Source organism: Dendrobates tinctorius, unplaced genomic scaffold (genome assembly GCF_039654945.1).
Source record: "Dendrobates tinctorius isolate UK_male_01 unplaced genomic scaffold, ASM3965494v1 ptg000236l, whole genome shotgun sequence".
Classification (NCBI taxonomy): Eukaryota; Metazoa; Chordata; class Amphibia; order Anura; family Dendrobatidae; genus Dendrobates; species Dendrobates tinctorius.
Genome location: NW_027361903.1, coordinates 3,173,549 through 3,201,475, shown reverse-complemented (window position 1 = coordinate 3,201,475; position 27,927 = coordinate 3,173,549). Strand labels below are relative to the sequence as shown.

Here is a 27,927-nt window from a genome sequence, read left to right as displayed (position 1 = left end):
TTCAAGTTGTCCCTTACATACAGCCTCCCGTGGAAGCAACGCCAGGTCAAGTCCCAAAACTTCATGGGGATCCGCTTAGAATTTAAAAGCCCCAGCCCGACCTCCAGATCCCGGCCTGGGCAATCCTTAAGGGCCAGGGGCTTCTGGAAATGGGTCAACAGGACCCTCCTGTCAAGGCACTGCCTCGACATGGTCCTGATTTCCCACATTCCCAGACCCCACCGGCGGATCACCTTCAGAACCGGGGTAGCATAAGCTGGGAGATGCCCATGAGGTGTGCGTAGGTCCTTCACCCGCCCTCCTGTCTCCCATTCCTGGAAGAAAGGCCAAAGCCAACCCTTGCAGGAGACTACCCACGGAGGAGCCCTCTCTAGCCAGAGGTTGGAGATGTTAGTCTTAAGAAAGGTGTTTACTAGAAACACCACCGGGTTGACCATACCCAACCCGCCTAGTCTCCTCGTACGGTATGTAACCTCCCTCTTGATTAGGTTAAGCCTATTCCCCCATAACAATTGGAAGAACAGGCTATAGACCCGCGTCCAGAGAGGTTCCGGCAAGATGCACACACTGCCCAGGTATATCAATAAAGGTAGCAGATAGCCTTTAGCCAGGGCAACCCTTTCCCTCAGGGTTAAAGACCAACCCTTCCATTGGTCCACCTTTTGGGCGGCGATCTTAATTCTGCCCTCCCAATTTTGCTGGGGGTAGTCCCCGGGGCCAAATTCGATGCCTAGAATTTTGGCGGTGGCCTGGGGCCCTGGAAGGGTGTCCGGGAGATCAAAACTAGGATCTCCCCCTCCCAGCCAGAGACTTTCACACTTATCCCGGTTGATCATGGACCCGGATGCCTCCGAGTAGCGCACTACCTCCGACATGACCCAGTCCGCCTCCCCTCTCGAGGATACGAACAGGGAAACATCATCGGCGTACGCCACCACCCTCAGAGAGGAGCCAGAGCCCGCCCGGTCCATCCCGACTCCCGCCAACGGTCCACGATCTACCCTCCTTAAGAAGGGATCGATCGCGAACACGTATAAAAGCGGGCTCAGCGGACAGCCCTGACGGACCCCAGAACCCACCTCAAAAGGGCGACCTGACCAACCGTTAACCAGCGGAAAAGTCTCAGCCCCTTGGTACAAGATCTCTAACCATTTTACAAACCTCCCAGGCAGACCATACCTCAAAAGGACGGACCACAGGTACTCGTGGTTGACCCGGTCAAAGGCTTTCGCTTGATCTAATGACAGCAAGTACCCCTTCCAGTGACCTGCCCTACCCTGCTCCACTGCCTCTCGGACACCGAGCACAGCACTAAAAGTACTGCGGCCCGGAACAGAGCAATGCTGGGCCCCTGAAAGGAGCCGGGGTGCAAACTTCACCAGCCGATTAAACAGCACCTTGGCCAGAACCTTCCGGTCCGTATCGAGAAGCGCTATGGGACGCCAGTTCTCGATTCGGGACGGATCCTTACCCTTTGACAGAATAATGAGGGCTGACTTCCTCATTGAGCCGGGAAGAGTGCCCGAGGAGAGACACTCATTAAAGACCCCTGTCAAGAGGGGGACCAAGGAGTCCCTAAAAGTCTTATAGAACTCAGGTGTTAAGCCATCCGGACCTGGCGATTTCTTGAGCCGAAGCCCATCAATGGCCAGTCTCACTTCCTCTTCCCTGATTTCTTCTGCCAAAACACCAAGAGAGGGGTCACCCCCTGGCTCAGGGACGGCTTCAGCCAGGAAAGCCGACATCCTGTCCCGATCCAGATCCTTCTTTTCCAAGAGGTGTGAGTAGAAGGATCTGACCACCTCCAGGATCCCTGATTTGGATCTGTTCAGGGACCCCGTACTGTCGATCAGTCCTGTCACCATCTTACAATTCACTGACATCTTACAGTTTCTGTAAGGGTCGGGCGAGCGGTACTTCCCGAAGTCCCTCTCAAAAACCAAAGATGTGTGCCTATCATACTGACACCTCTTGAGCAAAGATTTCACTCTGGAGATTTCCTCTCGGTCACCTCCAGTCGAGACAAGCTGCTCGAGTTTCCTCCCCAGAGCCTGGTACAAGCGGTGCCTGTTCAGACTCCTGAGGCTCGAGAGCTGACGGAAGAACCCCGCCACCCGCTTTTTGAAGATCTCCCACCACTCTGACTTACTACTACAGAGATCCAACAGCGGTACCTGGCTCTGAAGAAAATCCTCGAAGGATTGTCTCACCTCCGCTTCTTCCAGCAGGGACGAATTGAGCTTCCACAGCCCTCTTCCCATCCGAGGAGTCTCTGCAACATTCAGAGAAAAGAAAATTAGACAGTGATCGGAGAACTCCACCTCAACGGCGGACACAGCAGAAAAGATGGCGTCCTCCTTCAAAAAAAACCTGTCTATTCTAGACCTACAGCTACCCCTATGGTAGGTGAAACCTCCGTGACCTGGGGTGTGCCGGATGTGGGCATCCACCAGGCGAGCCTCACTGGCTATGCTATTCAACGCGACGCTATCATAAGCCAGGCGATCTCCGGGACCCCCCCGGTCACGGGACCTCGTAATGGTGTTGAAGTCCCCACCGAAGACCACCTGTCGGCTCGTAAAAAGAAAGGGCTTGATCCTCAGGAAGAGACATTTGCGGTCCCACTTGGACTGCGGGCCGTAGATGTTGATGAGCCGGAGCTCTTGTCCCCTCATGAAGACATCTAGGATCAGGCACCTCCCCATTTCCAACTCAGTAACCCGTCGGCATTCAACTGCTGCAGTCTTAAAAAGGACTGCCACCCCGCTATACGGCTCGGCCGCAAGAGACCAGTATGAGGGCCCGCACCTCCACTCCCTCCGTGCTTTATAGATGGCCCCCATGTCTGTTAGTGTGGTCTCTTGCAAGAATAAAATTTCTGCCTCAATCCGGGAGAAAAAATCAAAGGCCGTGAAGCGAGCCGCATCTGACTTAATGCTGGCGACATTAATAGACGCCAGCGTCAACGGGGCGAGTTCAGCCATCATGGGTGATCGAGTTGGATGGCCAATTTCTTCCCTACCCCGCTATTACCTCCTCCTGGGGAGGGGTCAGACACCTTCCTTTTCAGGGAAGCTCCCGACGTGTCCATCCCACCCCCCCCGGTGTCCTCGCCCCCGGGTTCCAGGTCTGTCCCCCCCTCAGGAGGAGCAATGCCCCCTGAGGGACGGACTCCGCCATCCCCCGAAGGACCCTCCGGTGTTACCCCCGGCCCAGTACCCTCGTCTTGCGGTTCATCATCTGAACCCCCGAGGGCGCTGAACCGGTTGGAGAGTCTGATCAGAGGGGGGTCAGCGGGCCCTTCCGTATGCACCCTTGTGGTCGGGGGCGGGGGGGACTTTGAAGGCTTGTCAGCCTTCCTCCCCACCGCTTTGCGCTTGGCACGCCTGGTTTTGCCACCTGGTGCTGTAGGCTGCTCTTGGACATCCTCATCAACACTTTCATACTGAGAGGAATTGTCCGAGTCAGCCGCTTTCTCCTCTCTCTCCATCCTCCTGATCTCCTCACTCACCGCACTCTCCCCCAGGGCCTCAGAGGCTTTGGCCACGGGCCTGGAGGGAGGAGCAGGCATCACCCCGGTTGCCCGAGGCTCCACCTGTCCCTTACCTCCCTGGCGTTTTTCCTGCCTCCGCTGGTACGCGGGGCCCCTTGCAGCATTGCCCTTCCTCACTGGCCCCTCAGCCCTTCCCCCTTCGCCACCACCTGCCACAGCAGAAGCAGCGCCACCGGGGGTTGCCCCCCCGCGGTCTCCCCCCACCGGGCCTGTGGCGGCATTAGAGAAAGAGCGAGGGCAGCGGCTGAGAGGGTGACCCAGGTCACCACACAGGTGGCACCGAATGTCTTTGCACAAGGCAGCCAGGTGACCTACCCCACCACACAACGCGCACTTCTGCACCTTGCAGTTGGCGCTGAAGTGAGTGGGGTCGCCGCACTTGTGGCAGACCTTCGGTTGCCCCTGGTAGAAGACCAGGATCCTGTCCCTTCCCAGGAACGCCGAGGAAGGGATGTGGGTGACCGTGCCGCCGGAAACCTTCAATTTGACCATGAAGGTCCAGCCCCCCGACCAGATGCCAAACTCGTCCCTGTTCTTTTTTGGGACCTCGGTGACCTCCCCGTAACGGGAAAGCCACGTCATGATGTCCACGCCTGCGAGTGACTCGTTACATGTAACCACGGTCACTCGCTTGACGGAATTTTGGCGAGACACCGCTTGAGCCACGAAGTCTCGCCATCCGGGCTCTTCTCGCACCAGCTCGTAGTTTGACCAGAAGAGCTCAAGCCCCTCTGGCCGCACGAAGCTGACGTCGAAGAAGCGGGACGCCGAAGGGTGTATCAGGGCAAAGATGTCATTCGCCCCGAAGCCCATCTTAAGGAGGAGCTCCACCACCTTGCTCCTAGGTGGACAAGCTTCACTGCCCCCCCACCTAAGACGGACCACATTCCTTCTTGGCGGCCCCTGCCCGGCTGTGGGGAGAGACCAAACAGTCCCTCCCTCCCTTTGATTTTGGAAGGCTGCTAGGCCATGTCTCTCTATCCAGAAAGACAGGTCCACTGTCCTCCCCTCTACCATGATCGATCTTTCTCCCCTTTGGAGGGCCTCCAGGAAACGGCGGTGCAAACCGCCGTCCCTGGAGCCCGGAGGCGAGGAGACCCCCCCGGAACCACCCCGACCCCCAGCCGCGACCCCCGCATAATTACGTTGGGGCCTCGCGGCTGGGGGGGCAGACGGGCCAGCCCTCCCACCACTACCACCACTTGTGCCAGCACCCTCATTCACTCTCCCGTTCACTCTTTTATTATTTCCACTCGCTCCGGCACTCACTCCAGCATTTACTGCCACATTCACACTCGCACTCACTCCCTCATCCATATCGCTCACATCACCATTTATGTCCTCAAACAGCTCTTCAAAAATATCTCCTATCTCACTCCCACTCTCACTTCCAGATAGACCACTATTTACATTAGCAGACTTGGTGTTGCAGTACCCCTGCCTGCCTGCTGGGGGCCCTGACTGGCCAGTGCTCTGCTCCTTGGAGCTGCTGGCACTGCTCCAACTCTTGTCCAGGAGTGCCGCTGCCCCTTTAAATACCTCCGAGCAGAGCGCACTCAGTACGCCCTGCCCGAGCCTGGGAGCAGCAGCAGCTCCTGGGTTCTCTGGCTCCACTTTTTTTCCTTTTTGCGGTGTCTTTGCACTGAGGACAGGGACGGCCACTGCCACCGCACCCTGCCCTCTGCTGTTCGCCCCCGCCGGCTTCCCAAGGAGCGCCAGAGCCCCCGCACCACCAGATGGAGGTAAGCGGGCTGGGGACCCCGACAACTCCCTACCGACTTTTGGGGGCACTATGCTGCTTGAGGGGGTAGGCGGGACAGGAGGCAGTGGGCCCGCCAAGGCCACGCCCCCCCCGCCGGCCGCAGCCACCCCGGGCAGAGCAGTGACCCCTTGCGAGGCCACGCCCTCCCCAGGTGACGCGGGCACAGCGGGCGGGACAGCGGCCGAGGAGGACACGCCCCCCCCGCATGCCGCAGCCTTTGCAGGCTGGGCAACACTCGGGGAGGCCACGCCCCCCTCACGGACTGTCACTGCGCCCCTGAACCCACCACTTGATGTTGGCAGGGCTGGCCACTCCCCCTCATCGCCCAGCGGCGGCGGTGCCCCCAGCACGGACCCCTTTGTGGGTCTACGCGCCGGGGACCCCGCTCTTGCCACGGGCGCCGTCAGAGGAGCTACCAGCCCCTTGCATTTTTTTAGCTGCTGCTTCACAGCAGCCTCCACGCCCTTTCTAGGTCTCTGGACCCCCATAAGTGGACCAGACTTAACGGACCCGTGCGTGGGGGATCCAGAGACCCCAGCACTCACCGCCGGAGGTGCGGTCCTGGCTGTACCCGTGCTGAGCGCCAGGCCAGCCCCCCCTGCCACCGGGGACAGAGCCCGGACACCACTACTGCCAATACCGCCAGCGGCTGTTACACCACTGGCACCAGCACCGACCTCCATGTCGCTGCCTGAACCCTCACCACCAGATGTGACGGTAAGGCCCAGGCACACATCACTCTGCCCGCGCCCCCGCTGCGGACCCACCACAGGGCCCGAGCCGGGGTGGGCAGCGGGTTCCATACAGCGGGACAGAGGGACCCCGGAAAGAGGGACAAACATAAGTTTGTCAGCCACGGTGTTTTTTGGCTTGCGCTTGTTTTTTTTCTTTTTCCTCTTTCCGGTTGCCTCGTCCTCAGGGCAGACCTCATCCCCAAAGAGCAGTGTGCCAAACCGCTCTGGGGACTCGATCCACCTCACCTGTTGTAGGACGAGGCAGCCCCCCTCACTACTACTGTCCCCACTCCCACCAGCCTCCCCCTCGCCCCCACTTTCCTCCGAGTAACTGGAGTCCGGTGGGAGAGCCACTTGCTCAGGGGCCACCCCGCTGCATGTTACCTGGGTGTCGCTGCTCACCAGGCCTTCAGGTGGGGCAGGCGTAGATGTTCCGCCATCCTCCTCCTCCTCTTGGCCCTCCACCTGGCAGGGGCCTCCCGACCCCCCAGGAGACCCTCCGGTCATGGCTCTAAACCGGTCATCGTTTTTCAGTTTCTCTGCAAAGGGGCCGCTCCCACTCAGGATAGCCGCCCGTATCTCCTCCAAGGCCCTGATAGCCCCCTTCAGCCTCTCCACCGTGGCGGAGACCTCAGCTCGTCTCGAGGCGGGGAGCCGGTTCTTAGCCACCGCTCGTGCTCCCCTTAACTCCTCCCGGAGTTTTGTCAGCTGTTTGGCGGCCTCCTCATATTCGCAGAGGTGCGCATGGATGCGGGAGGCGTAGATGGTAGATGGCTCTCCCTCAGCTCTGGAGCCCCAGATGTTGGGGGGCTCTGCCACTGCACCTCTGCTCTGGGCCGCCACTCCTCCGGGAGGAGGAGCCGCCACGGTACCAGCTTCGGGGGGCCCGGTGTCCCGGGGCTCCTGGGTCCTGCGACCCCCTCTCTCCTGGCTCCGTCTCTTCCCCATCTCCCTGGGACTGGCTGGCTGCACCCTGGCCTCCGGATGGTGCTGAGGCCCCCCACCCCCAGCTGGCTTGCCGGGGGATGGGAGCCAGGGGCACAGCCCCGGCGCTCAGTCCCAGGGAAAGTCCTCTTTCCTGGGAAGGGGGCAGATGGAAAGTCCTTGCAGGAAAAAACCTCCCTTCCCAGGAGCTTAGCAAGGCCCTAGCCTGCAGACGCTCAGCACAGATGCTCCTCCTCTTCCTGGGCGTGCTCTATCCTCCAGTCACCTCCAGAGCTGCAGTCACTATTCTGCTGTTACATCGTGTCTTATTCTTCAGAGCAGCAGTCACTATCCTGCTGTTACATCGTGTCTTATCCTCCGGAGTTGCAGTCACTATTCTGGTGTTACATCATGTCTTATCCTCCAGTCACCTCCAGAGCTGCACTCACTATTCTGCTGTTGCATCATGTCTTATTCTCCAGAGCTGCACTCATTATTCTGCTGTTGCATCATGTCTTATCCTCCAGTCACCTCCAGCGCTTCAGTCACTGTTTTGCTGTTGCATCATGTTTTATTTTCTAGTTACCTCCAGAGCTGCACTCATCATTCTGCTGGAGTTAGGTGACTCTCGTAGGTACTTTCTATCCTCAGTCATGTACAGAGGTGAGTGGCCCCAGTGGGCCCCGTAGCAGAGTAGGGATCGTCAGCATTGCAGAAGGGGCTTTTTCTACAGCCTCAGCCTGGGACCTCCAGTGCTGGGCTGCTCTGTACAAGGGCCCCAATATCAGCCACATAGTTTTCATTGGAAACTGTCAGCAAGCTTGGAACTTTCACATGTTGGGGCGTCAGTTATTCAGGTTTTCTAATCTGCCCAAGGGTAAGTGCACACGTAGTTTTCAGGTTGTGCGGATTTTGATGAAAAATCTGCAGGTAATCCGCAGGACAAAAGTCCTGCGGTTTATCTGCGGATTAGCCAGCGGTTTTGCGGATTAGCCAGCGGTTTTGCCCTGCGGTTTCACACCTCATAATAGATAGGTGTGAAACCGCAGCGGAAACCGCACAAAGAGTTGACATGCTGCGGATTGTAACCCGCAGCAAATCCGCGCTGAAAAATCTGCAGCATCTGCACAGCGTTTTTTTATTTCCATAGGAAATGAAGGTACTGTACAACGCAGCAGAATCTGCTGCAGACCCGCTGAGCCAAAACCGCTGCGGATCCGCAGCGTGTGCACGTACCCTTAGGCATTAACCTCATGGATCTTGACAGCCCTGCTGGGACCAGTAGTTCCTCCATACAGCCTCCTGTTGCATATAAGAACAGTTTTACAATTTTGTAATTATCTTTTGGCCTCGACTTATCAATGTTTCCATGATCTCTTCTTGCTGTCAGTGATTAGTACGATCATTTTTATCTATAAAACCCTTGTGATCACAACCTGCTCATCCAGCAGAGGGTTTGTTACAATTGCATCTTGTGTAGACAATCCTCTGGGAGTTGAACTACAGACTGATACATTGTAACAAACTCTCAGGACAGTAGACATTAGTGCTGGGTCCACACTGGATGCAGCTGTAGCAACCACTCAGCTGTGAGAAGTTTTCCATTCACTGACAGCAATCAGAAATGTACAAAGTGGTGATCGTGTTGTGACATGAAGGCCGCCGGGTTTTGGAGCAAAAGTTTAAAGGGTTTTTGATTTGCGGCTTTTGCGCCCTTTTCCGTTAATTTTCAGTCCTTGTCCTTTTCTGCGTTTGCTCGACCTTTCGGCTGCGGTTTTTCTCATCCTGACATTTTTCTCTGCTTCGAACCTTTTGATTGTCACAATATTTTAGTATAATTTCCTGGCATTTCTGCGCTGATCTGTACAATATTTTAGAATGATGGATTTGGAAGGGACCTCCTGGACCATCTGGTCCAACCCCCTGCTCAAAGCAGAATTCGCTAAATCATCCCAGACAGATATCTGTCCAGCCTCTGTGCGAAGACTTCCATTGAAGGAGAACTCACCACCTCTCGTGGCAGCCTGTTCCACTCATTGATCACCCTCACTGTCAAAATGTTTTTTCTAATATCTAATCTGTGTCTCCTCCCATTCAGTTTCATCCCATTGCTTCTAGTCTTTCCTTGTGCAAATGAGAATAAAGTTGATCCTTCTGTAATGTGACAGCCCTTTAGATATTTGTAGACAGCTATTAAGTCTCCTCTCAGTCTTCTCTTCTGCAAGCTAAACATTCCCAGATCCTGTAACCGTTCCTCATAGGACATGGTTTGCAGACCGGGCACATTTCGCAAGGGCAAAAATCCACCAGTAGTGGTGAACATTCAGGGAAATGACATTGAGATAGTCGACACCTATAAGTACCTTGGTGTGATCCTCAATAATAAGCTTGACTGGGCCCATCACTTGGATGCAGTGTACAGGAAGGGCCAAAGCAGGCTTTATCTGCTCAGAAGGCTGAGAGCCTTCGGAGTTAGAGGGGCACTCCTTGTATCCTTCTTCAACTCTGTTGTGGCATCAGTCATCTTCTTTGGTGTGGCGTGCTGGGGTAGTGGCATATCAACCAGGGACAGGAATAGGCTGGACAAACTGATCAGAAGGGCCAGCTCTGTCCTGGGATGCCCCCTTGACCCAGTTCAGGAAGTAGGCGACAGGAGGATACTGGCCTAGGTGAGCTACATGGTGCAGAATGATTCCCATCCCATGCATGAGACCGTGACAAAGATGTGCAGTACTGTCCGTGACCGGCTACATCATCCTAAATGTGAGAGGGAGCGCTATCGAAAGTCCTTCCTTCCTGCTGCAGTTAGGCTGTTTAACAGCACTGTCCAAAACAGAGAACGACCCAAACAGAGAACTGATAGATCCAAAGTTGTGACAGTCCGGTTACATTTTTTTTTTTTTTTCCGTATATGTACCTACCTACTGTCAATGTAATGCCTTTATGCATCTGTATCTGTACTTGTTCCTGCCTTGCTGCTGTAATGCTCTGAATTTCCCCATGGTGGGACGATTAAAGGATTATCTTATCTTATCTTATTCTCTGAACTTGCTCCAGTTTGTTGATGTCTTTTTTAAAATGTGGCGCCCAAAACTGGACACAATATTCCAGGTGAGGTCTGACCAAAGAGGAGTAGAGGGCAATAATGACTTCACGTGATCTAGACTGTATGCTTCTGTTAATACATCCTAGGATTGCATTTGCCTTTTTTTCTCCTGCATCACACTGTTGACTCATGTTCAGTATATGATCTATTAGTATAACCAAGTCTTTTTCACTTGTGCTGTTGCTTAGCCCTATTCCTCCTATTCTGTATATGCTTTTTTCATTTTTATTGCCCAGATGTAGTACTTTGCATTTTTACCTGTTAAAAACCATTGTGTTAGTTGCTGCCCACTGCTCCAGTTTATTTATATATTTTTGAATCCTCTCTCTCTCTCCTCTAGTATTAGCTATCCCTCCTAGCTTTGTGTCATCAGAAAATATAATCAGCGTATCCTCAATTCCTTCATCTAAATAATCGATAAAGATGTTGAACATTACAGGGCCCAGGACATAACCCTGTAGTGCCCCACTTGAGACATTCTTCCAACTGGATGTGCAGCCATTTACGACCACTCTTTGGGTCCGATCACTGAGCCAGTTATGAATCCACCTAACAGTTGCCTTATCCATTCCATACTTAGTCATTTTTTCAATAAGGATGGTGTGAGATACTTTGTCAAATGCTTTGCTGATGTCAAGATTTACTATATCTACAGCATTTCCCTGATCCACCCAGTCAGTGATTCTGTCATAGAAAGAAATTTAAGTTACTCTGACATGACTGATTAGTTACAAACCCATGCTGACTCTGGTTAATCACTTCATTCTTATCCAGGTACTTACATACATGTTGTTTAATAATTTGTTCAAAGATCTTTCCTGGTATAGAAGTCAGACTGACCGGCCTATAGTTCCCTGGGTCCACCTTCTTCCCCTTTTTGAAGATAGGAACAACATTTGCCCTTCTCCAGTCTTCTGGGACTTCTCCTGTTCTCCAAGGGTTTTTAAAGATTATGGAGAGTGGTTCAAAAACTTCTATCTCCTTCAGTGCTCTGGGGTGTAATTCATTTGGACCTGGAGACTTGAATTCATTTAGTTCAGCTAAGTGTTTCCTCACTATATTTCTGTTTATAGTTATCCTGGATTCTTCTATTCCCTTAATAGGACAGTGAGGATCAGTTGTTGTTACATTTCCTTTCTGAGAGAAAACAGATGCAAAATAGGAATTTAAAAGTTCAGCCTTCTCAACATCCTGTCTTACCATTTCATCATTTTCACCCTGTAAAAATCCTATAGCATCTTTGACTTTTCTTTTACTTTTGGCAAATCCCCAAAATCCTTTATTATTGCTTTTGACGTCTGTCGTGAGTTCATTTTCCGGTCCACCAGTTGTGAGTTCTCCTTGCAGGCTTCCTCTGGTGGTAACTGGAGGTAGTGAGGCTGATTTAATCAGTAGAAATCTGCCACCTGATAATGAGGATGACGATTGGACCTCAGGAATCTCAGACTGGATTTAAGACAGCCGACGCCCTAGTCTGGTGCTGGTGATTCCTTCTGGCTTGTCAGGTCTTGGTTTTCAGCTTTGTTCCAGTCATCTAAAGCTAAGTTTTTCTGCTAATGTTCACACTTGATTTTGTTGGTCTATTCAGTTTTTGTGTGGTCAGCCAGCCCCTGCTGGGGGCTGTGCTGAATTTCCACTCTTATTTATCTGTATTTGCCAATTTGCTTTTTGTCCCTTATTAGATTGGCCTCTTTTTGCTCTGTCTCAGAATATTTCAGAGTGCTGATATAGTGGGAGAAGTCTAGTGACTTCAGGGTTAATTTTGCTATCAGAAGTGTTGGACTTTATTTTTTTTTTGGTTTTTTTGCAGATTGCAGACAGTGTCTTTCCTTTCCTATCCTTTCTAGTTAGTTTGGGCCCCATCGTTTGCTCGGCCTATTTTCCTGCCTGTGTTTGTGCTTTCATCTTTTTTCACCGTCCATACATGTGTGGGGGCTGTCTTTCCTTAAAGGTCTGCTCTGGGGCAGTTAGTTTTCCCCTTTTCTTGCTTCAGGCTTATTTAGTCCTCCGGCTGTGATGAAGCGCCTAGGACCATCGTAGGTACGCTCCACGGCTGCTGCTAGTTGTGTGGTTAGGATCAGGGATCTGCAATCTGCATAGTTGAAAACCTCTCTGGTTTTCTGTGACTTAGCTTGTTTTTTTCTCCTCGGTGACCCATTCATAACAGACGTCTCTTGCAAGCCTGAATTCATTGTCAGCTTTAGATAATCTGATTCGCGCCCTGCAAGTTCTGCAGACAGCATTATATTCGTCTTTAGATATGCCTCCCTCTTTCCATTTGATAAACATTTCTTTTGTCCTTTTTAGCATGTGTTTAAGTTCTGTGTTCATCCATCCTGGTTTCCTTAAACGCTTCCTATTCTTCCCTCTTTTCGGAATTGTTAACAATTGTGCTTTGAGAATTTCATTTTTCAAGATTTCCCATCCTTCCTGGACATTTTTGTCTTTAAGGATATCCAGCCATTGGATCCCTCCAATTCTCTTTCTGAATCCCTTAAAATCTGCCTTTTTGAAATCTAACCTTGACGTCTGAGTCTTCACAGGTCTTCCTCCTCTAGTTATCCAAAATTCTAAAATAGCATGGTCGCTACCTCCTACGGTCCCAGCCACTCATACCTCCTCATCCATTTCCTCCCTGTTTATAAGGATTAGATCCAAGGTAGCAGTTCCCCTTGTTTTCTCCCCTACCTTTTGGAAGATAAAGTTGTCAGCAAGAGAGGATAAGAATTTCCTTGACCTGTTAGTTTTGCCTGAGAGAGATTCCCAACAAATGTCAGGATAGTTGAAGTCTCCCATGACAACTATGTCATATTTTTTGGAGAACTTGGCCATTTGATGCATAAAGAGTTCATCCATATCTTCAGCTTGCACAGGCGGCCTGTAGTAAATGCCTACAATGGTGTCCTTTCCATTGTTCTGTCCTTGTATTCTTACCCAAACAGTTTCTACAGATCTCCCAGTCTCTGAAGCTTGGATCTCTGTGCAGATATACGCGTTTCTAACATACAATGCGACACCTCCTCCTCGTTTATCAAATCTTTCTTGCAAATAAGTTGTATCCTTCTAGTCTTGTATTCCAATCATGTGTATTGTCCCACCAAGTTTCAGTAACATAGTAACATAGTAACATAGTTATTAAGGTTGAAGGGAGACTTTAAGTCCATCTAGTTCAACCCATATCCTATCCTAACTTGCCATAACATGTTGATCCAGAGGAAGGCAAAAAAACCCCATGTGGCAACAGTAAGCTTCACATTGGGGAAAAAAATTCCTTCCCGACTCCACATACGGCAATCAGACTAGCTCCCTGGATCAACGCAATATTAAGGAGACTAGTGTATATACCCTGTAATATTATACTTTTCAAGAAAGGCATCCAGTCCCTTCTTAAATTTTAGTAGTGAATCACTCATTACAACATCATATGGCAGAGAGTTCCATAGTCTCACTGCTCTTACAGTAAAGAATCCGCATCTGTGAGTATGCTTAAACCTTCTTTCCTCCAGACGTAGAGGATGCCCCCTTGTCCCCGTCACAGGTCTAAGAGTAAAAGATCATTAGAAAGGTCTTTGTATTGTCCCCACATATATTTATACATTGTAATAAGATCACCCCTAAGCCTTCGATTCTCCAAACTAAATAACCCCAAGTGTAATAACCTGTCTTGGTATTGCAGACCCCCTAGTTCCCTAATAACCTTGGTCGCTCTTCTCTGCACCCGCTCCAGTTCAGCTATGTCTTTCTTATACACCGGAGACCAGAACTTTACACAGTATTCTAAGTGTGGTCGCACTAGTGACTTATATAGAGGTAAAATTATGTTCTCCTCATGAGCATCTATGCCTCTTTTAATGCATCCCATTATTTTATTTGCCTTTGCAGCAGCTGCTTGACTCTGGCCACTAAATGTGAGTTTGTCGTCCACCCATACACCCAGGTCTTTTTCAGTGACTGTTTTGCCCAGTGTTTTACAATTAAGCACATAATTATACAACTTGTTCGTTCTACCCAAGTGCATGACCTTACATTTATCCCCATTAAAGCTCATTTGCCATTTATCAGCCCAAGCTTCTAGTTTACATAAATCCTCCTGTAATATAAAATTGTCCTCCTCTGTATTAATTACCCTGCAGAGTTTAGTGTCATCTGCAAATATTGAAATTCTACTCTCTATGCCCCCTACAAGGTCATTAATAAATATGTTAAAAAGAAGCGGGCCCAAAACTGACCCCTGTGGTACCCCACTGCTAACCGTGACCCAGTCCGAGTGTGCTCCATTAATAACCACCCTTTGTTTCCTATCCCTGAGCCAGCTCTTAACCCACCTACACATATTTTCCCCTATCCCCATTGTTCTCATTTTATGTATCAACCTTTTGTGTGGCACCTTATCAAAAGCTTTTGAAAAGTCCATGTACACCACGTCCACTGCATTCCCTTGGTCCAGTCCGGAACTTACCTCTTCATAAAAGCTTATCAGATTAGTCTGACAGGAACGGTCTCTTGTAAACCCATGTTGATATTGGGTCATAAGGTTATTCTTCTCCAGATACTCCAGTATAGTATCTCTTAGAAAACCCTCCAGGATTTTACCCACAGTTGAGGTTAAACTTACTGGCCTATAATTTCCAAGTTCAGTTTTTGTCCCCTTTTTGAATATTGGCACCACATTTGCTATACGCCAGTCCTGTGGTACAGACCCTGTTATTATGGAATCTTTAAAGATTAAAAATAGTGGTCTATCTATGACTGTGCTTAATTCCTGCAGTACTCGGGGGTGTATCCCATCCGGGCCCGGGGATTTGTCAATTTTAGTGATTTGTAGACGCCGCCGTACTTCCTGCTGGGTTAAGCAGGTGACATTTAATGGAGAATTTTTATCCCTGATCATGTTATCCGTCATGGGATTTTCTTGTGTAAATACTGTTGAAAAAAAGTTATTTAGCATATTGGCTTTTTCCTCATCCTCATCCACCATTTCACCCAGACTATTTTTAAGGGGACCAACACTATCATTTTTTAGCTTCTTACTATTTGTGTAGTTAAAGAATATTTTGGGATTATTTTTACTTTCTCTGGCAATGAGTCTCTCTGTCTCAATCTTTGCTGTCTTGATTTGCTTTTTACAGAATTTATTTAATCTTCTGTATTTATTTAATGCCTCATCACTACCTACTTGCTTTAATTCTCTAAATGCTTTATTTTTATCTCTTATTGCGCCCCTTACAGCTCTATTTAGCCATAGTGGTTTCCTCCTATTTCTCGCATGTTTATTCCCATACGGTATATATTGTGCACAGATCCTATTCAGGAGGATAATAAACGTCTCCCATTTTCTTTGTGTATTTTTATGTCTCAGGGTATCGTCCCAGTTAATTGCACCAAGATCATCTCTCATCCGTTGGAAATTTGCCTTCCTGAAGTTTAGTGTCCTTGTAACCCCTCTACTACACATCTTATTAAAGGATACATGAAAACTTATTAATTTGTGATCACTATTACCCAAGTGACCCTCAACCCTTACATCTGATCTGCGGTCTGGCCTGTTGGGTAATATTAGGTCTAGCAGTGCCCCCCGTCTTGTTGGGTCCTGAACCAGTTGTGAAAGGTAATTGTCTCTCATCGTTGTCAGAAACCTATCACCTTTGCTGAACTGCAGGTTTCGGTTCCCCAATGTATTTCAGGGTAGTTGAAGTCCCCCATAATAATGACTTCTCCTTGAGTCGCAGCTTCATCTATTTGCTTTATGAGGATATTCTCTGTAGCTTCCATTATTTTTGGAGATTTATAACAAACCCCTATCAGTAATTTATTATTTTTCCCCCCTCCCCTTATCTCTACCCACAGGGACTCTACATTTTCATTAGGTTCATATATATTATCACGCAGGATGGGTTTTAAGGATGATTTTACATATAGACACACCCCTCCCCCTCGCTTATTTGTTCGGTCATTTCTGAACAGACTATAGCCCTGTAAATTATCCGCCGGTCACGGCTCTCATCCAGCCATGTCTCAGATATCCCCACCATGGCAGAATTATGCTCCAACAACATTAACTCCAATTCCTCCATCTTGTTGGCGAGACTTCTGGCATTAGTATACATGCACTTTATGTATCTCTCTGTACCTCTATTCTTTCTTAAATTAACTGTTCTAACCCCACCCCCCATGCCACCCCCACCCCCAATGTCATTATTTGTGCCCAGGTCTCTATCTGCACTGTCTTCCCCTCCTATAAAAGGAATACCCTCCCCCCCCCGTCCCTAGGTTAAACACTCCTCCAACCTTCTAGCCATTTTCTCCCCCAGCACAGCTGCTCCCTCCCCATTGAGGTGCAGCCCGTCCCTAGCGTAGAACCTGTAGCCAACTGAGAAGTCATCCCAGTTCTGCAGGAACCCAAAACCCTCCTTCCTACACCAATTCCTGAGCCACTTATTAACCTCCCTAATCTCCCGTTGCCTCTCTGGCGTGGCACGTGGTACAGGAAGTATTTCCGAAAATACCACCTTGGAGGTCCTTGCTTTAAGCTTACAGCCTAATTCCCTGAAATCATCTTTAAGGACCTTCCACCTACCTCTAACTTTGTCATTTGTGCCAATGTGCACCATGACCGCTGGATCCTCTCCAGCCCCTCCCAGTAATCTGTCAACCCGATCAGCGATGTGTCGGACTCGAGCGCCAGGTAGGCAGCACACCGTCCGACGATCCCTGTCTTTGTGACAGATTTCCCTATCTGTTCCCCTAATAATTCAGTCTCCCACTACCAGAACCTGTCTGGCCTGCCCTGCTCTCCTATTTCCCCCCTTACTGGAGCAGACACTCCTCCGGCTTTCAGAGGACATGCCTTGCTGCAGCAGTGCTACTCCTGCACTAACACTCCCCTCATCTGCCAACTTAGCAAACTTAGGCTAGTTTCACACTTGCTTTTTTTTGCAGCGCGTTTTTCCCGCAAAAAAACGCATTGAAAAAACGCATACAAATGCATACAAACGCTGCGTTTTTTTCAAGCATTTTTATGCGCATGCAGGAAAAAAACACAGCGTTTTTGTGCGTTTGTATGCGTTTTTTGTGCGTTTGCGTTTTTTTTACAGATTTTGGAAAAACCCCACAAAAAAGAAAAAACAACCATTCAACAACACACAAGACCAATGGGACTTCATTGTGGGTGTGGTATGTTAATATATAGACCCTGTCTACAGTATTCTTCACATTTGCTTGATTCTTCTCGTGACCATGGATCTACGCTGGAAGAGTTTTCACTTCAACTTGGATTTGGACATCGCGATGGCTCAGGCGTATGCAGTTGCTTGCCATGAACAAAGGAAGAGAGAGAGGCAGCGAAGACGGCGGCGTATGTGGATACATCCGATTGTTGAACTCCGGGAGAGCCGTGGGGCATACCACACCCTCTACAGGGAGCTCCAGTCAAACCCGGAGAAATTTACAGATTATATCAGGATGTCCCACGAAAGTTTCATGGATTTGCTTGCTCGTGTCCAACAATCCATCCGGAGACAGGACACACAGCTCCGTCGTGCGATTCCTCCTGAGGAACGGCTACTGGTGACATTACGGTATGTTTTAAAAACCAAGGGGTGCGGTCTGATGTTTTTTTTTTAAATTTAGTATTCAAAACCTTGTGTAATTAGTTTTCGTGAATGTACTAATATTTTATTTTATAGTTTTTTAAAATAATATACATAAATATTAATTTTACTTCTTTGTCTGTTCACAGATTCCTGGCGACTGGAGAAACCCTATCTTCACTACACTTCCAGTACCGTATTGGAATCTCTACCTTGTCTGGAATTGTTGCTGACACCTGCCGGGCTCTCTGGAATGTTCTTTGTCCAGAATTTATGCCCCTGCCCACCGCTGAAAAGTGGATGGAAATTGCTGACAAATTCTGGACAGTCTGCAATTTCCCCAACTGTTTGGGAGCTGTTGATGGTAAACACATACGGATCATCAAACCCCAAAGAACAGGATCTGAGTACTATAATTACAAAAAGTACTTTTCAATAGTACTCATGGCCATTGCGGATGCCGGATGTATGTTTGTAGCAGTGGACATTGGAGCATTTGGCCGTGGTAATGACTCACAGGCTTTTAAAAACTCAGACATGGGCCGGAGGTTGTATGGCAACCAATTTAATTTCCCTATGCCACGGCCTCTTCCTCACACCGAAGCTCCGCCACTGCCCTTTGTAATGGTTGGCGATGAGGCTTTTCAAATGTGCGGAAACTTACTGAAACCCTACTCCAGCCGGGACTTGGACCACACCAAAAAAATATTTAATTACAGGCTGACCAGGGCCAGAAGAACTGTCGAGTGTGCTTTTGGGATTCTTGTCTCCAGATGGCGAATTCTGGGCACGGCCATTAATCTTAAACTTGAAACAGTCGATGAGGTGGTGAAGGCCTGTGTGGTTCTACATAACTTTGTGATGGCTAAAGAGCACCCGACCTTTGAACTGGACGATGATGCTCCTAACCCATTGCCTGAATTCACTCAGCACACTCTCAGGTCATCCGTTGAAGTTGGCCAAATGAGGGACCAATTTGCGGCCTACTTTATTTCTGATGTAGGACGGGTGCACTGGCAAGATGAAATGGTGTAATGTTTTTGTTTGTTTATGGTAATAAAAAACCTTATTTGATACCATTACTGAGTGCACTATATTTTTTAAACTCCAATTAAATAAAAAACTTCCCATGTATAACTGAATTTTTTGATGTTCACACACCTGGGCAGGTAAATACACATACGAGTTAAAATGCAGCATTGCTAGTCTGCGTGAAATATATTGGAACGAGCAAAGCTGCAGGCCATGAATCAGGAAACCAATTTTTTTCAAGAGAAAATTGTGCAACTAGTTGAAACCCAACCTGAGTGGATGAATGTAATCTGCTCAATTCCAACTTACAAGTTATTACACTAGGCCTTGGAATGACTACACTAGGCCGTGGTATTTCAAATATGAGTATAGTAGGCCTTGGGGCTAGTAGTATAGTCATATGTGAAATACCACGGCCTAGTATAGTCATACCAAGGCCTACTCGATTTTTACCAACTAGGATCTTGTTTCACGAAAAACAAACTGGTGAAACTTGACAAGTTTCAACAGTTTGTTTTTCATGAAACCAGATCCAAGTTGGTAAAACTCGAGTTATTACACTAGGCCTTGGTATGACTATACTAGTCCGTGTTATTTCACATATGACTATACTAGGCCTTGGGTTGGTTTTTAACATGTATTTACCCATCAGTGTGTGTGAGCGGCGCAAACAACATTAATGAAACTTTGTAATGGTGAACCACAAATGTAAATTTATTTTTAATCACAAAAATAAACCAAAAAATTATTTTTTCCGGCGTTTGGGGGCAGATGGTTTCAATTTGGGGGTGTGCAGGGAATATGCAACACTTGCAGTTGAAGACGGTGTTTGAGGGGAAGGGGCAACAAAACTTGTGGGGGAAGGTAGTCCAGTTAAGGGAATTAAACAAGGAACACTTGGAGGAGAGGAAATCTGTTCAGGTACATTAGTTGTAATGGCATGTCGCCGTAGGCTTGTGTGCCTGGACCGACTTTGGCCCAATGCCCGCCTTGATAGATTTCGCCTTGAACTAGGGGCAAATATTGAGTGTAGGTCCCCCGTCTGCTGGTGTGGCTGCTGCTGCTGCTGAGGTGGCTGCTGCTGCTGCTGAGGTGGCGGCTTCTGCTGAGGTGGCTGCTGCTGCTGCTGAGGTGGCTGCTGCTGCTGCTGCTGAGGTGGCTGCTGCTGCTGCTGCTGAGGTGGTTGCTGCTGCTGCTGAGGTGGTTGCTGCTGCTGCTGAGGTGGCTGCTGCTGCTGCTGAGGTGGCTGCTGCTGAGGTGGCTGCTGCTGCTGAGGTGGCTGCTGCTGCTGCTCTTCGTTGGCAGTGCTCGTCCTTGCAGGAGGACTAGTGGCGGCAGTGATGGTCCAGGTTTGCGGAGTGGTGGTGGCAGGGCTACTACATGTTGTTGTAGCGGCAGGGCTGTTCCATGTTTGCCTAGTGGTGGCTGAGCTCCACGCATGCATGGGAGTGGCGGTGGTGCTCCAGACAGGAGCAGCGCTTGCCATGGTGGTGTCGGTGAAGTGACCAGCTGCACTCAGACTTGTGGTGGTGTAACGGTGGGTGTCCTGGCTTTGAATAGAGGTGTCCGTGCAGTGGTATGCAGCACAAGTCGGTAGTGAGGTGAAGCGAGTCAATGGTGGCACAGGTGGAAATTACACTACTGACTGCTGACCGTACCGATTATGCTGCATAGCCTGCAAGAAAGCATTGTTGCAGGCCTGCAGCACATTCAGCTGTTGCTCAGGACTAAGGTGTTCCGCCATGCCCTTTTCAATCTTACTAAAAAAATGGTGTGCTGGTCTGTTGAGGTCGGCCTCCAGACGGTCAAGGCGCTGTTCTACAGAATTGAAGCGGTGTTCAAAGTGGTTAAAACCACGTTCCATGAGTGCAAAACCGCTTTCAACTCTGTCGGACAGTGACTTGAGGCTGGAATTAAAGGCCTCGCTCAAATGCATAAACTCGGGCAAGACATTCCTGTCCAAGGCCCTCTGCCGCTGGCGGGTAGTGCCCGCATAACCAGTGGCAGAGACCTGGGACAGGGGAACACCTGATGGCCCAGCTTCCTGGTCACCAGCTGTGTGTGTGGCTGACCTGCAAGGTGCTTCCTGGCTGTCGGATGGCTGGGACGGGTCAGAGGACGTCCGAGGAAGGACCGCTCCAGGGCCAGGTTGCAGGGTGCTGCTCCAGGTGCTGTGGAAGAAAGGAAAATCATTACTACCATGCCTTTACAAGAAGCATCAGCTGTGGATTAGAAAAACACAGATTAATAAAAATAAAAACCCAAAATTTATAATACTTACGATCTTGTGGCAAGGACCGGTCTTAGGAACTGCAACGCGTGATAGTGACGGTATCTAGTTCTGGTCCTTGACGCAGATCCACTGCGAACCTGGCCCTCAGCACGAACATCACTGTTGAAGCGGTCCTTGATCGAACGCCAACGTGTTCGGACTTTGTCCACTGTTGGTAAAAAAAAAACAGTGCCGTCAAGGACAACAGTCACTGCGGCACAATATAGCAATACAATACTCAAAGCAGTCACTGTAGACCCCGATGACACTGTTGGGTTTCCTGCTAGAATACACCTAGCACGAAACCCAACAGTGCCGTCAAGGACAACAGTCACTGCGGCACAATGTAGCAATACAATACTCAAAGCAGTCACTGTAGACCCCGATGACACTGTTGGGTTTCCTGCTAGAATACACCTAGCACGAAACCCAACAGTGCCGTCAAGGACAACAGTCACTGCGGCACAATGTAGCAATACAATACTCAAAGCAGTCACTGTAGACCCCGATGACACTGTTGGGTTTCCTGCTAGAATATGCCTAGCACGAAACCCAACAGTGCCATCAAGGACAACAGTCACTGCGGCACAATACAGAGCAGGGAAATACTCACTAAACGCCTTTTTGGAGGATGCTGTGGCGCTGTCCCAGCCATCCATCAACGCTGCGGCCACCTCATTCCATAGCCGCCGGGTCACCACAATGTCCTTGTGCAGCCGGTCACGGCTGTCCCACAACGGCGAACGCTCCTGGACCAGGCTGATGAGCTGCTCATTATCCAGGTAGACGTCTTCATCCCGTTGTGGAACCTAGACAAAACACATTCATTAGAATAATCAAATTTAAATTGAATAAAAAGTTACAAAAAAAAGAAACATAAAAAAGAGTAAAAATAGAAGATAAAAAATAAAGAACATTACAAATCATTTGATACATACATTCCGTATCACCACCGGGACTTGGCTTCGCTGCTCCTGCTCTTCGCCCTCACTAGTCCCGTCCGCAGAAGATGATGATGACGATGTCTTAAAAAAGTTGAAAAAAACGTAAGAGATTTGGAGAAGCAGCAGATATACTTACCAGATGCACGAAAATAATCACCTCACGGTCTGCTTGCGCCAATTCCTGCCGCGATGGGGAATACTCGGATTCTGAAGACATACTGCATGTAAAAATAATAAAAATCATTAGTACATACATAATTTAAAAGGACAGGCATATAATGTAATATACTCACATTCTTCGCTGATAGAAGATGGGTTCCTTGTTGACTGTCTGCTCTCCAATCTGTCAGTGTAGTAGTGGCAGAGTTTTGGCAGGCACCTCCTTTATATAGACTTTTTTTTTTTTTTACTTTAGAAGATTATAACTAGTACAACAAGTGGACACCACCAAAAAAACGCAGCGCTAAAAAAACGCATACATGCGCATGCCAGTGCGCACGTATGCGCATCCATAGGCTATAATGGCCATTTTTAGCGCAAAACGTGCGCATGCGCTTTTTTGCAGGACCAAAAAATGCAACATGCTGCGTCTGTAAAATACAAACGCACACCCCAAAAAAACGCAGCGCATGAAAATCGCATACGTGCGCATGCCAGCGCGCAGGTATGCGCACCCATGTTAAATATAGGGGAAAAAACGCATGCGCACGTATGCGTTTTTTTCCAGCGTAAAAAAACGCAAATGTGAAACCAGCCTTATTGGGGTGTGCCAGATCAGGACTAGCCTCCCTGGCGCTCTTCCCTCTACCCCGCCTTCTAACTGTCACCCAGCTAGCTGCTTCATTGTCCTGCAGCTCCAACCTAGCATCCCCCCCTCATCTATCCCATTGAGCGTCTGCTCAGTGAGCAGAAGACTCCTTTCCATATTGTCTATGGATCTCAGTGTTGCCAGCTGCACATTTAGATCCAGTATCTGGGCTTCCAAATGCACAACGTGCTCACATCTCGCACAGCAGTATGCACCCTCCACCGGCTGTTCAAGGATTCCATACATGCGGCAAGACGTGCACTGGATGGCATTGGCAATAGTGGAGCACATCCTAATGGGGATTGCACCAGACAATAAGATAAGCAAAAATAAATAAAAAAAAAAAAAAGTATTAATATAACAGCAATTCAGTAAGACCTCCCTTGGAAACTCCCTGAATCTAAAGTCACTGAATTTCAAGTCACACACTTACCACAGTTCACACTTACGCTCAGGTTACACTCAGCTCGTTCACACTCGCTCAGGAAGAAGATTTAAAAGAGTTTTTGTTTTTTTTTTTCCCCTTTTACCAGCACACCACCTTGCTGCTCAATGCACTTCCAGTGATTCCAATGACATCATATTTCTTTTCCTGTGTTAGTAGTTCCAATTCTCCTTGTTTGTTGCCCATGCTTTGTGCATTAGTATAGAAACATCTTAGAAATAGAAATAGAAATATCTTCATCTTTAAGTTTCTGCCGCATTTATGAGATATCGGGTACAGGAAAGATGTATATCTTTGTACTGTGTTAGCCAGTGGATAGAAGAATATTCAGAATTGAGTCCTCAGTGGTTGATACCTTTTAATGGTTAACTGAAAAGATGGTAACACATTGCAAGCTTTCGAGACTACTCAGGTCTCTTCATCAGGCATTGACTAATACAAAATCTGAAGAGTCACATATTTATGCACAACACAGCACAGAAAAAAATGCAATAGATGAGACAAGTGACGTGAAGCAGAACTATCATTATGGGGAGGGAAAAACATAAATGTTGGACTAGTTCATAGATAAGGAGTCCGGATGTTTTATTGTCCTCTGATTGGGGTCTCCTAATGTGTTGTGATGCCCCCACAAGGTCTTAGGAGCAAATTCCTTAATTGATGTAAAAAGACATAACTCCATGCGACACATTCATTCCAGCATTGAGAGTGTCAAAGGTCATCATGATTTTTCTATCTATTGGCTAACACGGCACAAAGATATACATCCCTCCTGCACCCCAACCTTCCGTTTTTATTTTGTGCGCAAAATCCAAAAACACAAAACCGAGAAGTAGACTGAAAACAGAGTTGGAGAATCGGCGGCTCTGTCTGTAACAAATTCTCAGCAATCCCCCCGTCTGTCAGGCTGCACTGCGGCCACGTTCTCAGATTGGTGATCCGCGGCTACTTTCCCAGATTGGTGGGCCGAGGCCCTGTTCTCAGGTTGGTGGGCCGAGCCACGTTCTCAGGTTGGTGGGCCGAGCCACGTTCTCAGGTTGGTGGGCCGAGCCATGGTCTCAGGTTGGTGGGCTGAGGCCCCGTTCTCAGGTTGGTGGGCTGAGGCCCCGTTCTCAGGTTGGTGGGCTGAGGCCCCGTTCTCAGGTTGGTGGGCCGAGGCCCCGTTCTCAGGTTGGTGGGCCGAGGCCCCGTTCTCAGGTTGGTGGGCCGAGGCCCCGTTCTCAGGTTGGTGGACCGAGGCCCCATTCTTAGGTTGGTGGGCCGAGGCCACGTTCTCAGGTTGGTGGTCTGTGGTCACGTTCTCAGATTGGTGGGCCACGGCCACTTTTTCAGATTGGTGGTCCACGGCCACATTGACAGATTTGTTAGCCGCTGCCTCATTCTCAGATTGGTGGTCCATGGCCACATTCTCAGATTGGTTAGCCGCTGCCTCATTCTCAGATTGGTGGTCCATGGCCACGTTCACAGATTGGTGGGCCGCGGCCATGTTCTCAGAAGGGTGGGTAACGTGCACGTTGCGGACCCTGCCGTCCAGTGTGTAGCATTACACCCCCATGCTCTGACATTCTGTGTCCTCACATTGTTCTGGGAATCGTCGCCCCGCCGCTCGCTGAGACCTAATGTTTAATATCAGATTATGGTGGATGAAATCCTGGTAATCCTCTCGCCGCCGCCATCTGCCTGTAATTACCCTCCGCGGGGGGCTTCTATCCGGACTTATCTCACCACGTGTAACGCCTTCATCCTCAGCCCTGTCACTCGGGCGCCGCTGACACATTGTCACAATAAACCCAGAGAATGTGGATATGGAGAGGAAGGGGAAGAACGACGCAGGGGAAGCGACCGGCGCCGTAAATCACCGCAGATACAAAGTAACTAATAATCCGGGCCCGTGCGCCCAGAATCTCACCGCCCGGTCACCGCTGCTCCACAGTGCACCACTACTACTCCAATCCTCCTCTTGTTCTGTCCCGGGGAAAGTTGTGCCGTTATATGATATAATGCCCGTCCCGTTCTTCTCTTCCTACAGGATGAAATCTACATGTACGGAGGGAAGATCGAGACCGGCGGGGGGAACGTCACCAATGAACTGTGGGTGTTCGACATCTCCAGTAAGTCGTGGAGCACGCGGACCCCGCAGGTCCTGAATCATGGGCAGCATTACGCGGTGGAGGGACACACGGCGCACATGCTGGAGCTGGACAGCCGCGAGGTGGTCATGATCATCATATTCGGGTATTCCTCCATCTACGGCTACATCAGCAACGTCCAGGAGTATTACCTGCGTGAGTCCTGCACTGACCGGGGGTCCTGTGTCATGTGGGGGAGGGGATTGTGCTTTACCCCCCCAGAGGAAGGGGGGAAAATACTCTGGTGCCACAGACGAGGGTTATCCAGGGGCATTTATCATAGTCAGGAGAGATGGGGCAGCGCCATGCAGGTAGATGGCTGCTGATAGCAGGTGGGCTCGGGGCTGCATGGCGCTGGGCCATTTCTTCTAAGCCCCTTATTGCCGGCCCAGGTTGGGAGGCGTCCACCGGCCATCATCATCATCATCAGTCACTAACATACATGTAACCTATCACCTGGGACTGACAGTCGACGATTTCCGCAGAGGCGTCCTGTGGGCGATCGTGTCATGTCACATCCCGCGGAGTCTCAGATCAGCAGCCGTCACCTCCGATTATCTGTGAAAAGATCAAAGCAAGAAATGGTCACAAGCCGCGTCCTGTGAGATCAACATCATTACCGCACACTCAGGGGACGTGAGCACTTACAGAGGAACGCAAGGAAAGGCGAAAATTATACAAAACCGTCAGACGCCATCACACAGAATAAATGCATTACTAAGGCCGGAGTCACACTATAGAGGAATACGGACGAGTGCTATGCGAGAAAAAATCACACAGCACTCGGACCAATGATAATCTATGGGGCAGCTCCCATCACCGTATGTTTTCTTGGCTGTATTTTACGTGCGAGTGAAATCGCAGCATGCTGCAATTGTCAGCGTTTCTCGGCCGAGACTCGCCAATGGAAGTCTATAGGTGCGAGAAAAATAAATAATCGCACACTATACGGACCATCAGATAGAATGGAAATATACACATAGTATAGGTGTATATATGTATATGTGTATGTATATATATATATATATATATATATATATATAGATTATATAGTCAGTGACATATATAGGGCCGCACAGTGTTGGGCTGTGAGCACAACCCCCATCTGTGGACGTCGGGCCCTCAGACCATCCTCGTGGAGTCGGTTTGTAACCGTTTGTGCAGACACATGCACATTTGTGGCCTGCTGGAGGTCATTTTGCAGGGCTCAGGCAGTGCTCCTCCTGTTCCTCCTTGCACAGAGGCGGAGGTAGCGGTCCTGCTGCTGGGTTGTTGCCCTCCTACGGCCCCCTCCACGTCTCCTGGTGTACTGACCTGTCTCCTGGTAGTGCCTCCAGCCTCTGGACAATACGCTACCAGACACGGCAAACCTTCTTGCCACAGCTCGCATTGATGTGCCATCCTGGATGAGCTGCACTACCTGAGCCACTTGTATGGGTTGTAGAGTCCGTCTCATGCTACCACGAGTGTGAAAGCACAACCAACATTCAAAAGTGACCAAAACATCAGCCAGAAAGCATTAGTACTGATATGTGGTCTGTGGTCCCCACCTGCAGAACCACTCCTCTATTGAGGGTGTCTTGATAATTGCCAATAATTTCCATCTCTTGTCTATTCCATTTGCACAACAGCATGTGAAATTGATTGTCACTCAGTGTTGCTTCCTAAGTGGACAGTTTGATTTCACAGAAGTTTTATATTCTGTTGTTTAAGTGTTCCCTTTATTTTCTTGAGCAGTGTATATATATTTATCTTTATATTGCATAGAGATATAGATAGAAGATTAGCCAATAATTCATTTGTCGGCTTCTGTAAAATCATTGCAGAACCCGACAGAATAGGAGACATTGTTCACACACAGTAAACCCATGCAGAACAGTTAGATTTATATATGTCAGTGACTAATACTGTTAGTAGTGTGTGTGTGTGTGTGTGTGTGTGTGTGTGTGTGTGTGTGTGTGTGTGTGTGTGTGTGTAAAATTTGGGACCTGTAGGTATTTACTAAAATGCATTCACGGAAAAAACTGGCGTGGGCTCCCGCGCAGTTTTCTATGCCAGAGAGGGAAAGCCAGTGACTGAGGGCAGATATGAATAGCCTAGAAAGGGACCATGGTTATTGCTTCCCCCTGGCTAAAAAAATCTGCCCCCAGCCACCCTAGAAAAGGCGCATCAGTAAGATGCGCCAATTCCGGCACTTAGCCTCTCTTCCCATTGCCCTGAGCTGCACTCACTATTCTGCTGGTGCAGTCACTGTGTACATACATTACATTACTGATCCTGAGTTACATCCTGTATTATACCCCAGAGCTGCACTCACTATTCTGCTGGTGCAGTCACTGTGTACATACATTACATTATTGATCCTGAGTTACATCCTGTATTATACCCCAGAGCTGCACTCACTATTCTGCTGGTGCAGTCACTGTGTACATACATTACATTACTGATCCTGAGTTACCTCCTGTATTATACTCCAGAGCTGCACTCACTATTCTGCTGGTGCAGTCACTGTGTACATACATTACATTACTGATCCTGAGTTACATCCTGTATTATACTCCAGAGCTGCACTCACTATTCTGCTGGTGCAGTCACTGTGTACATACATTACATTACTGATCCTGAGTTA

General features: G+C 49.1%; 1 protein-coding gene across 2 annotated transcripts in view; it reads left to right on the top strand.

Annotated features, from left to right (window-relative positions):
* ATRNL1 (attractin like 1) overlaps positions 1 to 27,927 on the top strand; it is a 775,749-nt gene that overhangs the window by 164,699 nt on the left and 583,123 nt on the right. For both annotated transcript variants that reach the window (XM_073556584.1, XM_073556585.1), the window contains one exon: positions 25,199 to 25,454. In XM_073556584.1, coding sequence (XP_073412685.1) covers positions 25,199 to 25,454 — 256 coding nt within the window. The remainder of the gene's footprint in view (positions 1 to 25,198; positions 25,455 to 27,927) is intronic.